Source organism: Camelus bactrianus, chromosome 8, assembly GCF_048773025.1.
Source record: "Camelus bactrianus isolate YW-2024 breed Bactrian camel chromosome 8, ASM4877302v1, whole genome shotgun sequence".
Classification (NCBI taxonomy): domain Eukaryota; kingdom Metazoa; phylum Chordata; class Mammalia; order Artiodactyla; family Camelidae; genus Camelus; species Camelus bactrianus.
In genome coordinates, this window is record NC_133546.1 from 46410603 (window position 1) to 46425962 (window position 15360).

At 45.9% G+C, this 15360-nt stretch overlaps 1 protein-coding gene across 1 annotated transcript in view; it reads left to right on the forward strand.

Annotated features, from left to right (window-relative positions):
- Window positions 1-7781, forward strand: part of BEND3 (BEN domain containing 3) — a 32373-nt gene extending 24592 nt beyond the window's left edge. Inside the window, exon 4 of the mRNA XM_074368557.1 lies at window positions 1933-7781. Within this exon, the coding sequence (XP_074224658.1) occupies window positions 1933-4179 (2247 nt within the window). The 3' untranslated portion in view covers window positions 4180-7781. The remainder of the gene's footprint in view (window positions 1-1932) is intronic.
- Window positions 7782-15360: the final 7579 nt, after the last annotated feature.

The following is a 15360-nucleotide window of genomic DNA, read 5'->3' on the forward strand; positions in this document are numbered from 1 at the left end:
TTGTTTCCAGTTTTGGGCTATTTACAAACACAGCTGTCATGAATATCTGCATACAAGTTTCTGTATGATCATGTGCTTTTATATTGCTTGGTAAATAAGTACCTAGGAATGGAAGACCAGATCATATGGTCTCATATATGTTGAACTTTTTAAAGAAATACCAACCATTTTTCAAAGTGGTTATACCATTTTATATCCACCAGAGCGGTGTATGAGAGTTCTAGTTCCTTCCTGTCATCTCCAGCACTAAGTATTCTGTCTTTTTAATTACACCCATTCTAGTGGGGTGATGTGGTATCTCAGTGTTTTAATGTGCATGTTACTAAGTATCTTTTTATATGCTTAACTGCCATTTATATGTCTTCTTTGAAATAGCTGCTGAAATCATTGTATGTCATTATTGAGCTGAGAGTTCTTCATGTATTCTAGATTCAGGTCCTTTATCAGATAAATGATTTTCCAGTATTTTCTTCCTCTTGGGCTTGTTTTTCATTCTTTTAAAGAAGTTTTAAATTTTGATGAAGTCCAGTTTATCAATTTGTTCTCTTACGGATCATGCTTACAGTATTTTATATGAGAAATACTTGCATAAAACAAGATCATAAATGATTGCTCTTATGTTTTCTTCTGTAAGTGTTAGAATTTTAAGTTAGTTTTTATTTTTACATCCATGATCCAATTTTAGTTCATTTTTATATGCTATACACGGGATGAAAGGCTATTTTTTTTCTTTTTTTTTTTTTTCATATGTATGTCCAATTGTTCCAGCATCATTTGTTAAAGAGATTAGCCTTTCTCCACTGAATTGCCTTTGAACCTGTGTTGAAAATCAGTTGTCATGTATATGTAAATGAGCCTGTTAAACTGTCCAGGGCCTGACAATAGGGAAAACCACCAATGAAAGCAGTGAGTACTCTGAGTTTTCAAATAGTCAGATCAACTGCCTTCCAGGGCTTGGACTCAAGCTTTGGAGTCTTTTGAACTTGCCATGGGAGTTCAGCAAGAGTGGATCCACAGAGTGTGCTAGCCTTGGGCGAGATGAGGAAATAATCCCTGAAACCACTTTTGGTCGGGCTTAATTCTCTCACTGTCGTCTGTTGAGTAAGGCTGGATAGTATGTAGCAAGTACCCGTCTAGCCACATAGGAGAGGTATTAATTCATTACATACAAGGGATGCTTTAGGACATGGAGCTTCATACTCTTATGGCTTTCTGATTGAAAAGGGCTGCTGAACCAACAAGGAGACTGAGACTTAGAAACGTGGGAGGCCCCATCACCTCACAGAACCCGCAGTTCTGTAAGCTCAGGGGAGTTCTGGGCTAGCTCTTTTCCAGTCTTAGATAAGACGCCACTCCAGGCAGTGGTAGAGCTAGCATCAGTCTGGTGCTCTTTAGACCCCAGTTCTTCCGTGCTAAACGCTGTGCATCTCGGGAGCTGTCCAGAGTGGAGACATCTGCTCTCCTGGAGGCTGCAGACTGGAGAACACGCTGCTGCTTTCTAGAACTGTCCTAGGCAGGAATCCTTCCTATCAGTGAGGTGGCCTGTGGATGGCCGGGCCGCCACAGTAGCCTCTTGTGTTCCTGAGCCCTTTCTCCCATCCTTCACAGGGCTCTCCCAGCTTTACCAGCTTCTGTCCTTGTCTCCTGCCAGGCCCTGTAGACCAGAAGTCCAGGCTGGTGTCCTACAGGAATGGGAAGCCTTCGGGTAGGGCATGAGCCTCTCAGGAAGTAGGGAGAGTGAGCAGGTTTGGCACTGGGATGCAGGCTTGTGTTAGTGATACATTCCTAGACTGGCAGAGTGATTCCAGGGTAAGGCAGGCACTTTCTCACATGCTCTCAAGATTGACCTTGGCCCCTCTGTGTGTGGTGACACAAACCCGTGTCTAGTACAGTAAATCAGAACACTCACCTAATGCACTTTTTGTTTTCCAGGCGCTCCTAGCAGGCATGCGGAACCGGGAGAACAGCTCGCCCTGCCAGGGTAACGGGGAGCAAGCTGGCAGAGGCAAGAACTTGAGCTCCGGCTGGCCCGGGGAGGAGGAGCCTGGCAGTGACGTGACCACGCCCTCCTACAAGAAGCCTCTGTACGGCATCTCGCACAAGATCATGGAGAAGAAGAACCCTCCCGCGGGCGATGTGCTCAACACGTACGAGCTCTTCGAGAAGGCGAACCCCAGCAACAGCCCGTCACCGCTGCGGCTCCTGAACGAGCCACAGAAGCGGGACTGTGGCAGTGCCGCAGCGGCCACTGACGGTGACCCCAACATCTACTTTCTCATCCAGAAGATGTTCTACATGCTCAACACGCTCTCCTCCAACATGTCGCAGCTGCACAGCAAGGTGGACCTGCTGTCCCTGGAGGTGAGCCGCATCAAAAAGCAGGTGAGCCCCACCGAGATGGTGGCCAAGTTCCAGCCGCCGCCCGAGTACCAGCTCACAGCGGCCGAGCTCAAGCAGATTGTGGACCAGAGCCTGTCAGGCGGCGACCTGGCCTGCCGCCTGCTGGTGCAGCTCTTCCCCGAGCTCTTCAGCGACGTGGACTTCTCCCGGGGGTGCAGTGCCTGCGGCTTCGCAGCTAAGCGGAAGCTGGAGTCGCTGCACCTGCAGCTCATCCGCAACTATGTGGAGGTGTACTACCCGTCGGTGAAGGACACAGCCGTGTGGCAGGCGGAGTGCCTGCCCCAGCTGAATGACTTCTTCAGTCGCTTCTGGGCCCAGCGGGAAATGGAAGACAGCCAGCCCAGCGGCCAGGTCACCGGCTTCTTCGAGGCCGAACAGGTGGACACTAGCCACTTCCTAGACAACAAAGACCAGGAGGAGGCCCTGTCCCTGGACCGGAGCAGCACCATCGCCTCTGACCACGTGGTGGACACCCAAGACCTCACCGAGTTCCTGGACGAAGCCTCATCACCTGGCGAATTTGCTGTCTTCCTTCTCCACCGGCTCTTCCCCGAGCTCTTCGACCACCGGAAGCTGGGCGAGCAGTACAGCTGCTACGGGGATGGCGGCAAGCAGGAGCTGGACCCGCAGAGGCTGCAGATCATCCGCAACTACACGGAGATCTACTTCCCCGACATGCAGGAGGAGGAGGCCTGGCTGCAGCAGTGCGCCCAGCGCATCAACGACGAGCTGGAGGGCCTGGGGCTGGACGCGGGCAGCGAGGGCGAGCCCCCGCGGGACGACTGCTACGACTCCTCCAGCCTGCCTGACGACATCTCCGTGGTCAAGGTGGAAGACAGTTTCGAGGGCGAACGACCCGGCCGGCGGTCCAAGAAGATCTGGCTGGTGCCCATCGACTTCGACAAGCTGGAGATCCCGCAGCCCGACTTTGAAGTGCCCGGCGCCGATTGCCTGCTCAGCAAGGAGCAGCTGCGCAGCATCTACGAGAGCAGCCTGTCCATCGGCAACTTCGCCTCACGCCTGCTCGTGCACCTGTTCCCCGAGCTCTTCACCCACGAGAACCTGCGCAAGCAATACAACTGCAGCGGCTCCCTGGGCAAGAAGCAGCTGGACCCGTCCCGCATCAAGCTCATCCGCCACTACGTGCAGCTGCTGTACCCCCGGGCCAAAAACGACCGCGTCTGGACACTCGAGTTCGTGGGCAAACTGGACGAGCGCTGCCGGCGCCGGGACACGGAGCAGAGGCGCTCCTACCAGCAGCAGCGCAAGGTCCACGTGCCGGGCCCTGAGTGCAGGGACCTGGCCAGCTATGCAATCAACCCCGAGCGGTTCCGGGAGGAATTTGAGGGGCCCCCGCTCCCACCTGAAAGGAGCAGCAAGGACTTCTGCAAGATCCCCCTGGACGAGCTGGTGGTCCCCTCGCCTGACTTCCCGGTGCCTTCGCCGTACTTGCTGTCGGACAAGGAGGTGCGCGAGATCGTGCAGCAGAGCCTCTCCGTGGGCAACTTCGCCGCCCGGCTGCTCGTCAGGCTCTTCCCCGAACTCTTCACCGCCGAGAACCTGCGGCTGCAGTACAACCACTCCGGGGCCTGCAACAAGAAGCAACTGGACCCCACGCGGCTGAGGCTCATCCGCCACTACGTGGAGGCTGTCTACCCGGTGGAGAAGATGGAGGAGGTGTGGCACTACGAATGTATCCCGAGCATCGATGAACGGTGCCGCCGCCCCAACCGGAAGAAATGCGACATCCTGAAGAAAGCCAAGAAGGTGGAGAAGTGATGGGCCCCGCGGGCACTGAGCCTTCTGCCGGAGCTCACGACTGTCCACAGCTGCGCACCTTATGTCGGTGGGAGTGGCCTACGACCTTTGCACACGTAAGCGCCCAGCCAGCCACAAGAAAGAAGCCTCGCATTTGGTCTCTGGTACTTACGACTTTTGCCCTGTGTTCTGGTGGTGCAGCCAGAGTCTGGGGAGAGCCGAGCTATGAGAGCAGAGAGGCCTCAGGAGTCAAGGTTCCCTCTCCTTGGCATTGGTGTCCCAGTCCCCTCACAATTTCAAATGCAAATCGAGCAACCCTCTTATTCCTCTTCCCACGTTTTACATCTTCCACTTTTATCAATTTTTTTTTAATTAAAAAGAAATCCTTTTTAGAAAATCACTGGGCTCTCTGGAGGCCATTTTAGTTAGAAAAAAAAATCTTTAAAATATTTGAGATGAAGTACTGTAAGATGACTTAAGTTGCTGGTTTTTTTTTTTTAATGGTTTCAAATATATGAAATTTTTAGAAGTGCCATGTTCATGCATGATGGCTAATGATAGCTTCAGGTGGCATAGGGATGGATTTTACTGACCTTGTCTTTTACATTGGATTTTGGAAGAGTCAAGATGCCTCTTGGATGGCAGTAGAGGGGATGGAATAGGGTGATGTCCTTTCTGACCATGGTCAGTCCACTCTCCTTCCCACTGGGTGCCGAGGGAGGGGCTTAGGGGGCAGCCTGGCCTGTCCCACGTTGCTGCGCCGGTAGAATGCTGTGCTCACTCTGTAGACGAGAACACTGGATGATGATGATGTGGATGATGATGATGATATGAATGTAGATAGACGTGGAAACACGTTCACCTTGTCTTCATTTGAGCTGTGTCTTTCCACTGCCCACTTTCGTATCCACACGAGGATGCTGGTTGGAGGGGCAGGCATACTTCCTTGGAAAACAATACATGTGGATACTTGGCTACTTGTTTGATTTAAGGGTGGGCCTCTTTGGGCTCATCATGAACTGTTTACTTTCCATGTGTGTATTTGTACAAAACCCAGGTTCTGGGAGCTGTATGGTGACTTCACCACACCTCAGTGTCAGCTCCTCCAGTCAGTACACATCCTTGTTCCTCAGGGTGGGCCCAGGCCTTGGGCCTTCTTGGGGATACCTGGTTTTGGAAGGACACAGGCCATCTCAAATGGGGCTCCCCTGTCCCTTCCCAGGGTCCACTCAGAGCTTTCCCCTTGGGCCCCCTAGAAGGTCCTGCTGTCCTACATCTGGCCAGTCCCTTGTCCTCGGGGTGAGACACCTGTGCTCTCCCCACTGGTTGGGAAGGTCACACTGCTCCACACCAGCGGCATGCTCTCTGGGATTCCAACCAGGAAACTCCCCACCCGGTGAAGTCCTTCATGTAAAAACAATACTTAGCTACCTGACTTTGGGGGCCAGTGCCTAAGAGGGAAAGGAAACAGTCTAACCCAAACACAGTATAGCATACCAGAAAGCTGGAAAATGAATTGAATCACACAGGGTAGTTGTAAAACCCTGGTGGAATGTTACAGATTTAATAACCTAATGGCTTAATATTTTGCTACCTTAAAATGCAGAAATAATAGAAACAATCTGTGAATTTTCTTTATACAGATAAGGACTTCAGTTCCAGTGGCTGTATGACGGAATCTTGCCTGCACCCAGTGGGCATTTTTCTTTTTTTTACATGACAGGATTTTGAGCAATGTAAGTTGCTGATCTAACTTTAGTAAATTTGCTTTTAAATGTCATTTACAGATTATTTCTGTTTGAAACTGCGAACCTAAATTATTGAAATTTAGAAATGCACAGGGACTTAATGACTCTCCCACCCACCCACCCACACGCCCACACATATATTTCTTACTAAAATTGAAGTGAGATGAAGGGAATCCACATGAATAACAAGCTCAACCTCTTTGTGCCTGGAAAGGAGGAGGACTGGAGCAGCCAGAGACTCAATTCCCCCTCACCTGGGCCTTTCTCTATGCCTTAGTCTCTCCAGCACACGGATGCATGCCCGCTCGCACGCCCGCACACACGCCCGACCCAAAGACGGCAGCGGCCCTCGCTCACCAGCCCGGCTGGAGGGAGAGTGCTGTGGAATTTGTTCTGGTCTCTAGGATGTATCCAAGAGGATTCCAAGCCATGTGAAAATTGCTCTGCTTTCTGGAGAGTGGAATGTGACCCTGCAACTTCAGAAGCACAATCATTTAATAATAATAATAATAATAATAAAAATCCTGTCTGCCCACAGTAGAGAAATCAACAGGTTCTAGGAATGAAATATGTCTGTTTATAACCTAGAGCATGTTCAGTTTTTGGAAACCATATTTTGGTGATTTTTTTTATACCTTTCCTGTGTAGGGCTTCTTCCCCCCAGTTCTTAGAGTCCCTTTCAGTGAAGAGGTGGACACACTCTGAGCTGTTTCTTGTCTCTCTGGACTGACTCATCAGGAAACGCCTGCGGGTCCTGTGTCTGTCTGTGTGGTGTCCTCAGCGCTCCAGCCATACAGGTGGGCTCCAGAGGCAGTTTTTTTTTTACATGAAGCAATAGAAGTACAAAATACTAAATGTTTTTTTAGAATTTAATGTTTTCCATAAAATCTGTTGGCACAACCCCTTCTCCCTCTCTATCTAAATTTGATTTTTTCACTTGTTTGTTTTTTCAGATTTTTTTTTTTTTTGACCTCATATCCGGAGGACTAAAGTAGCACAGACACATTCTGATGTTAAGTAAAATAGCAAGTCACAATAGGCGGTAGCGTCCCTCCTTTTTCTCTGTTAGTGAGTTTTTAAAGAATGTATGAAGATAGTCACGAATGTACTAAGTGTTCTAATCCTGCTTTAGTTCACTTTGGCTGTGTCTACATGACAACACAAGTTTGACAGGGAATAAAGTGTCCAGTGTCATGGGTGTTAGTGTGCCCCTCCCCCTTCAGTGCTGGCCTCAACCTTCCTTTCTTTTTACGTTTGTGGGGAGGGGCCACCACATCAGCAGCAATCATCAACCAACCAATGGGATCTACTTAGTGGTGAATGGATTAGCTGTTTAAATGGTAAGAGTCACTGGCTTGACACACCACAGAATGGCCACTTGGGTTCCTGCAGAGATGGCCTCAGTGTCCACCTTTCCCCGCACATGTTTGCTTCTTGCCTGATTGAGGAGGAGGGTCTCAAGACCCCTGATTGGAGGTCATTGAGCTCTTACCCTGCTGGCTGAGTAGATAGATAAGACGATATCAAGTGGGGCGGTGGGGGAGGGGGCAAGGAGCTCTTACTGCCATTTGGAAATACTTGCCTCGTGTAGATCCAGCCTTAATGTTTTTCTGACATCCTAGTGATAGCAGACCCTGCACAAAGTGGATATCAGAGTTAATACTGTGAGGAGACAAAATAATGAGAATAGTTTTACCAAAGATAATGAAATATCGCATAATGTCTGCATTTTACCATTGATTTGAGTGCATCCTTAGAAAACTGAATGTAACAAAAACCCAGGACATTTTTGGAAATTGTATGCTCTCTAGCAACTTTGTGTGAATTTTTATACAAGCACTGTTTTATGAGTTATATAAAATGTTATAAAAATAGAAAAAATATGGTCTCGCAACATCTCATTTTCCTAGGGCAGAGGTCTCTCACGTCTGAGTCTGGTGGTGTTTGCATGCGGCCTCCTTCCAGCTCCTAGGGGAGGGGAGGGCATGGACACTCGGGGCACCTCGGCCTCCTGGGCTCCCACACTGGGCATCGGGGTGCAGCTCCCAGATTACAGTTTGTCACAGCTGAATGACTGAGCCGTCACCACGTAAAGCCTAGCCCGTTTCTACACAAACGGCTTCCCAGCTATGCCGCTGAGGCGCGCTGACCTTCCCTTACCTCCCCTGGGCGGGCGCCAGGCCCGCCCCACTGCCAAAGTGGCAGAGCTTCAGTTCACTCCCCATTCTCAAAGCTAACATATTACTAACTGATAACAAAAGGATGTGTGTTTTTTCTTACCTCTTCTCTTTGGTGAATTATAAATCATTAAATAATATTTCACAGTAAAAATAATGTCCCAAGCTATCAGAGAAGCATTTTGGAGACCCAAGGGTCAGGAGGTATAAAGCAAGTTGTGGCTTGTAATTGGAACATGCCTCCTGCAGTGAGTGCTCAGTGGTAAATCCTGACACCTGTGCTTAAGCCTCGTGCAGGTGAAGGCAGGTCAGAGGCCGGGGCTCCAAACACTAACTCCATGACCGAGTTTGAGTAAGACTTGAAGGAAGGCGAAATTCTTCAGGTCCCTTCTGGTTGTAGGTATCTTTGCTTTCTACCCCATCCAAAAAAGAAAAAAAACCAGAGAATTTCAATATATGTGGGCTTACTTGTAAAAGCCAATTCTCAGAAATAAGAACTCCACACCAAAATTATCCTGATCATTGGAATGGTGAGATGCAATGGACTCTTTAGGGGAGCTTCCAGAGAAATCTAAACTCCCCTGGCCAGTGGTCGGGAAGGAAGGAACATTGATCATCTGCTCTCGCTATAAGGGCCCCAAACTCCTTGAGTATCTACAGCACGCCAGGCAGGCTGAGAGCTGCACCTGGATTGTTGCTGGTAATCATCTCAGAAGCCCTATGAGGTAAGTTCCCTAATTAAGCCTATTAAGACAAGAAAGCTAAGACCCTGAAGGGTGTGTATGCTATCTATCTCGTTTAATTCTCATAAAGACTGTGTCTGGGGTGCTGTCATTATCTCTGTTTTGTGGTGTGGAAGCAGAGAGAAGGTTTACTGCCCAAATTTACACACCTGGCAAATTGCAGTGCCAGAATTTGAACCCAGGTTTTTTCTCTCCACCACACCGTCTCAGGAGCTAAACACCTCCTGAGCCACACAGAACTCAGAGACTCAGACCCCAAACCAATTGCAGATCAGCGGTGTCCTGTCACCTACATCCTCTAAGCCCCAGTTTGATCCCAGATATGCGGGTTCTCAAATTGCCCTGGTGAAATTATTGTGGCAACTGTGGACATGTGTGTTCCAGTAAGAGGAAATTTTTTGAGATTGTGAAACTAACTGCTCTGGATGGGATTCTCCAGGAGCAGAGCCTGAGACTGGGATTCTTGTGCAACTGACTGAGGACCTGCTCCCAGGAGAGAGGGCCAGGGAAGGCCAGGAGCAAGAGTGTGGTCTCTGCACTTCAGCCTCCTTGCCATCCACCGGGAAGCCCTAGAATATGAATGGTTTGGCAGAACTAGTCCCAGTTGAAGCAGAGGAGCCAGTTGGTCATTGAGGTCTTCTCTGGGAGATGGGGTAGCTCACCTGGTAGGGTAGCTTCCTTTGGCCAAGGTCCCTGCTCCAGAAGGGCCATTGTGAGTGGTTGGCTAGCTCTCCTCAGTGGTTGGAGGAGGGGAGAACTGGTGCAGGGGTTCTGGGCAGGCCTCCATCACATCCACTAAGGGGCAGAAGCACCAGAGGGCACGTTAGCCCAGGTCACAGGGCCCCACCCTCCGATTCAGTAGGTCTGGGATGGGGCCTGAGAGTTCGCACTTATAAGGAGTTCCCAGGTGATATTGGTGCTGATGTTCAGAGGCTGAGAATCACTGCATGACAGTGACTTCAAAAAATACGCATTGTATAATCACAAAACCTAGGGGCTAACCACCTTCCTCATTATTAGATCTGAGCTGAAATAAGTGGTTTCCTGTTACATTCAAATAAAACTGACTTCTTAACTGGTGGTAACCTACATCTTAGCTTTCAGGTCAGTGGCAAGAGGCAGGTTTACAGATGCTTGAGCATCAGGTTTTAGGGTCACTGACCAAATGTGGCAGCTTTTGCCAGAACATTTCTGCAGGAAGAAGTCTGTCCATTGATTTTATTTTAAGGAGTAAGAATTCGTTTGTTCTTCTAGAGTTTGTGGTCCAGATGATGAACTGTGCCCTTGACAGAAATTGAGAACACGGAATGCCACAGCTCCTCCTTCCAGAGGCTCCTGTGTGTAACAGCTGTGTATTCAGAAGTGACAGTGGGGCCCTAAATTACAGGGACTTCCGTTTTTCATAAGTGCTCCCATTTTCTGAGCTCTTATGATGGGTCAGGAATGTGCTAGGGATGTGGCATGCGTTATTTCATTTGTTCCTCACAGAAACCCTGTGGGATAGATGTTTTTATTCCCTGTTTTACAGAGGTGGGTGCTTCCAGAGATTAAGTACCTCGGTCACAGTGATGCAGCTGGAAGAGCTGGGGGCCTCTGGTGATGGCCAAGCTGACTCCAGAGTTTGTGCTCTTGGTTACCACGCTGCCATTGCGTAGCTGTGCAGAGTCAGTCTCTTTGTCTGCCTAGTGGTCCCCTGCCACTTAACTTGAGGCTCTGCTGACTGTCCACAGTCTCTGAGCTTTTGGATCCACCCCAGTGAGAGTATCTGACTCAGGAAACCTTTCAGTGCCACAGGAAATAGCACAAGGAATGCAGTAAGAACCATCTCTGCCTCTAAAGGAAGTTTTTCATTCAGCAAAAATATTTGTAATACCTGCTATCTCCTGGGCACTGTTCCATGATTCTAACGAGTCCCAGCCTCATTAGTTGGTAGGTAAGAAGCCTGTTTGAGCTTAGAGAGAAGGCCCTGATGGTAAACAGCACAAAACCTGATGCTTCTTGCCTTAAATTGATTTTCAAAATGCACACAGTGTACACAGACTGAGAACCTTGGCTCCTCCCTGGTGCAGACAGCTGAGGCCATGGCAGGTGGACAGGGCCGGGCTCTGGCCTGAGGCGCACCTGCAGGAATGCAGGTTCTGGACTCTCTTGCCTCTGACAGGCTGAAACACAGTTGCTGGTTTCCTGCTGTTTCTGATACAAGGTGTTAAACCCAAGTCTCCTCCTTGTATCTGACAGGCTGAAATCTCAGCACAGGCACAGTTCCAGGAATGACAGACAAGGCTTATTTTTCAGCATATGTTAGGCTCCACGGTGGTGATGGCTGCCTTGTCATCAGGTTATTAATACTGATTGCTTAACTCCAAAGTGTTGGCTGTTATTATAGCTTCACCTTTGATTTATCTGTCTCAGAATCAAGAGTTAAGGGAATTCCCCTATAATCCTGAAGAAAAGTCTCTACACATTCTGTAGCAGCCCCTCTGAGTGGGGCTCCAGACCATTAAACAGAATTGCCCGCTTTAGACACTTGCTGTTCTACCCTGACTACAGTCTTCAGGGTTTCACTTATCTGCCGTGGGGAAGGTCTCTCCAGCTTTAAGAATAAAGTCCCAGGATGGAAGGCCCCTGGGGTGCAGTTGACATCTCTACAAAGGAATCCAGAAGTGCATTGTGAGTGATCCATGCCCTCAGGACCTTGCAAAACTGTAGATTTCCACCATCCTGCTTTTGATATCCTGCTTCTGGTCTGTTACCGGATAAAGAACAAAAAAATGTAAAACAAAAGAGGGCCAGCAAGCATGTCTTTGAGAGGAACGGGAGAGCAGCCGTCTCAGAAAGCTGCATGCAATTTCAGAGCCCTCAGAGAAATTCTAAGCACGGATTGGGCACTAGCAGCTGCCAAAAGGCAGAAGCAGCAGGCTGTGGGGAGAGTGTATGTTTAAAGTAACTATCTCTCTACACTCATATTAAACTGGCAAAAATTAGGAAGCTAAGTCTTGCCAGGAACTGGGTAAAGCCATGGGTCTAAGGCACTTTGGGTATTGCTGGTGGAAGGGCAGCCTGTGCAGCTATTCTGGAGAGGAAGCAGCACTGTTTTTTGCAGGGAGGGGAGTTGGATGGAGCCTGGGAGAATATCACTGGGAGAGTAGATGAGCAGCGTATGGTGGCTGCACTTTGATATTTATTATGTAGTAGTAAGAAGCAATGGATTATGTGTACCCCTAGTGCCATGGGTGGATCTGAGTGGAAAAAGTAAGCTACAAAATGAAATGTATGAGATTTAAATAAATGTGCAGAGAATAGCAAAACACATTTTACAAGAATGCATTAAAAACAAAAAGATACACATTAAACACATTAGAATGGCTAAAGTAAGGGAGGAGGACGTGTGGAAATGTGTGCGAATAAGAAAGAGAAGAAATATCTTGAAAGAAGAACTGGAGGGTGGGTACTGGTGCTCAGGCATCTCCCAGTGGGAACTCTCGTGGGTGTGCATCTTCATTCCACCTCATGGTGTGCTGGTAACTGTGATTTTTCCGAGGGAAAAATCAATCCCAGTTGATGGTGTTTGCTCATTTCCAAGGTGAAAATCCTCCTTCCATGGCTGGGTTCAAGTTATCCACGTGACTCACTGAAAGCCACTGGGAGCCACTCACATTTTGCTCTCTGGAGTCTGCTCAGTGGAGTTCATGATTCCTTGAGACAGTAAGCTGACTGGTAATTCAGACAGTAACTTTTTGAAAGCCAGAATAGAGGATAAAGCAGGACTTCCATAGAGTCTTTTTATTTGCCTTGTATACAGTGCACACCCTTTAAGAAGGTTCGTAGAATATACACCACCACCCCAAAGGAAGTCTGTTTTTTTTAACTTTCTTGAAAAATGGTAGTTATGTTTCTATCCCCCCAATCATTACTGACCAAATAAACTATGACTTAAGAATTTTCCCCCAAATGTCTACATTTCTCCCGAAAATGCTACAGTAATGAAACTTGTCTAGCCATCTATATAATTTTCCATAAAGATGGTAAATGCTATTTGGCAGACAAATGCAGTTAGCATCATATTTCCCAGAGGAGAGCTATTTCTTTGAAAGGATTAACCATTACTGATAAAAAGGATAGAGGCCTCTACAAAAATAGTCATAACTTGAAATTGTTTAGCCTTAAAAAACTGCAAACATATGCTAGAAGCATTTTCAAACTTTCCTGGGAAAGCCAAACCTATTTTCAATTTTTTATTTTTTTTTAAGTTGAACTATAGTTAATTTACAATATTGTGTTAGTTTCAGGTGTACAAAAAGTAATTCGGACATATATATATGTTTATATATACTTTCTCAGTATATTACTCAGTGTGTGTGTGTGTATATATATATATATATATATATATATATATATATATATATATATATATATATATATAATATGTGTGTGTGTGTATATATATATATGCTTTTTCAGATTTTTTTCCGTTAGAAGTTATTACAAGATATTGAATATAATTCCCTGTGCTATACAGTAGGTCCTTGTTTTTTTATCCATTTTATATATAGTAGTGTGTATCTGTTAATCCTAAACTCCTAATTTATCCCTCCCCCTGCTTCCCCTTTGGTAACCATAAGTTTGTTTTCTGTGTCTGTGAGTCTGTTTTGTAAGTAAGTTTATTTGTATTATTTTAGAAAAATTCCATATATAAAATGATATCATATAATATTTATCTTTATCTGACTTCACTTAGTATGATAATCTCTAGGTCCATCCATGTTGCTACAAATGACATTATCAGATTCTTTTTGTGGCTGAGTAGTAGTCCATTGTATATATACATTTTCTTTATCCAATCATCTATCAATGGACATTTAGGTTGCTTCCACGTGTTGGCTATTGTAAACAGTGCTGCTATGGACATTGAGGCATACATTTTTTTGAATTAGTTTTTATTTTTTCTGGATGTATACCCAGGAGTGGGATTGCTGGATCTTATTTTTAGTTTGTTAGGGAACCTCCATACTGTTTTGCATAGTGTCTACACCAAATTACATTCCCACCAACGTGTAGGAGGGTTCCCTTTTCTCCACATCCTCCCTAGCATTTATTTTGTAGACTTTTTGATGATGGCCATTCTGATCAGTGTGAGGTGATACTTCATTGCAGTTTTGATTTGCATTTCTCTAATAGTGATGTTGAGCATCTTTTCATGTGCCTGTTTGCCATCTGTGTGTCTTCTTTGGAGAAACATCTGTTTAGGTCTTCTGCCCATTTTTTGATTGGGTTGTTTTTTTCATATTCATCTGTATGAGCTGTTTGTATATTTTGGAAATGAAGCCCTTGTCGGCTGCATCATTTGCAAATATTTTCTCCCAGGCCATAGATTTTCTTTTCATTTTGTTTATAGTCTCCTTTGCTGTGCAAAAACTTTCAAGTTTAATTATATCCCATTTATTTTTGCTTTTATTTCTTTTGCCTTGGGAGACTGATCTAAGAAAATATTGCTACAATTTATGTCAGAGAATGTTTTCTCTATGTCCTCTTCTAGTTTTATGGTGTCATGTCTTATATTTAAGTCTTTAATCCATTTTATTTTTGTGTATAGTGTGAGGGAATGTTCTAACTTTATTGATTACATCCAGCTGTCCAGCTTTCCCAACACCACTTGCTGAAGAGACTGTCTTTTCTCCATTGTATATTCTTGCCTCCTTTGTCATAGATTAATTGACCATAGGTGAGTGGGTTTATTTCTGGGCTATTCAGTTCCACTGATCTATATGTCTGTTTTTGTGCCATGCGATTTTGATTAATGTAGCTTTGTAGTACTGTCTGAAGTCTGGAAGGGTTATGCCTCCAGCTTTGTTGCTTTTCCTCAGTATTGCTTTGGCAATTCTGGGTCTTTTGTGACTGACTCCACATAAATTTTAGGATTATTTGTTCTAATTCTAAAAAAATGTCATGGGCAATTTGATGAGGATTGCATTAAATCTATAGATTGCTTTGGGTAGTATAGCCATTTTAACAATATTAACTCTTCTAGTTCAAGAGAATGGGTTTCTTTCCATTCATTGAATTATCTTCAGTTTCCTTTATCAGTGTCATAGTTCTCACCATTTAAGTCTTTGACCTCTTTGGGTAGGTTTATTCCTAGGTTTTTTTTTTTTTTTTTTTTTTTTTTTTGGTAGGGGAGGTAATTAATTTATTCAGTTATTCTTCAAGGAGGTACTGGGGATTGAACCCAGAACCTTAGGTATTTTTTTAATGCAATTTTAAATGGGATTGTTTTTTACTTTCTCTTTCTGATATGTCATTGTTAGTGTGAAGAAATGCAACAGATTTTTGTATGTTAATCTTGTAACCTGCTACTTCGCTGAATTCACTTAGCAGTTTTAATAGTTTTTGTATGCAGTCTTTAGTGTTTTCTATATAGAGTATCATGTCATCTACATATAATGGTAATTTTACCTCTTCCCTTCCTATTTGGATACCTTGTATTTCTTTTTCTTGTCTGATTGCTGTGAGAGCAAGACCTACTGAAAAAATGTT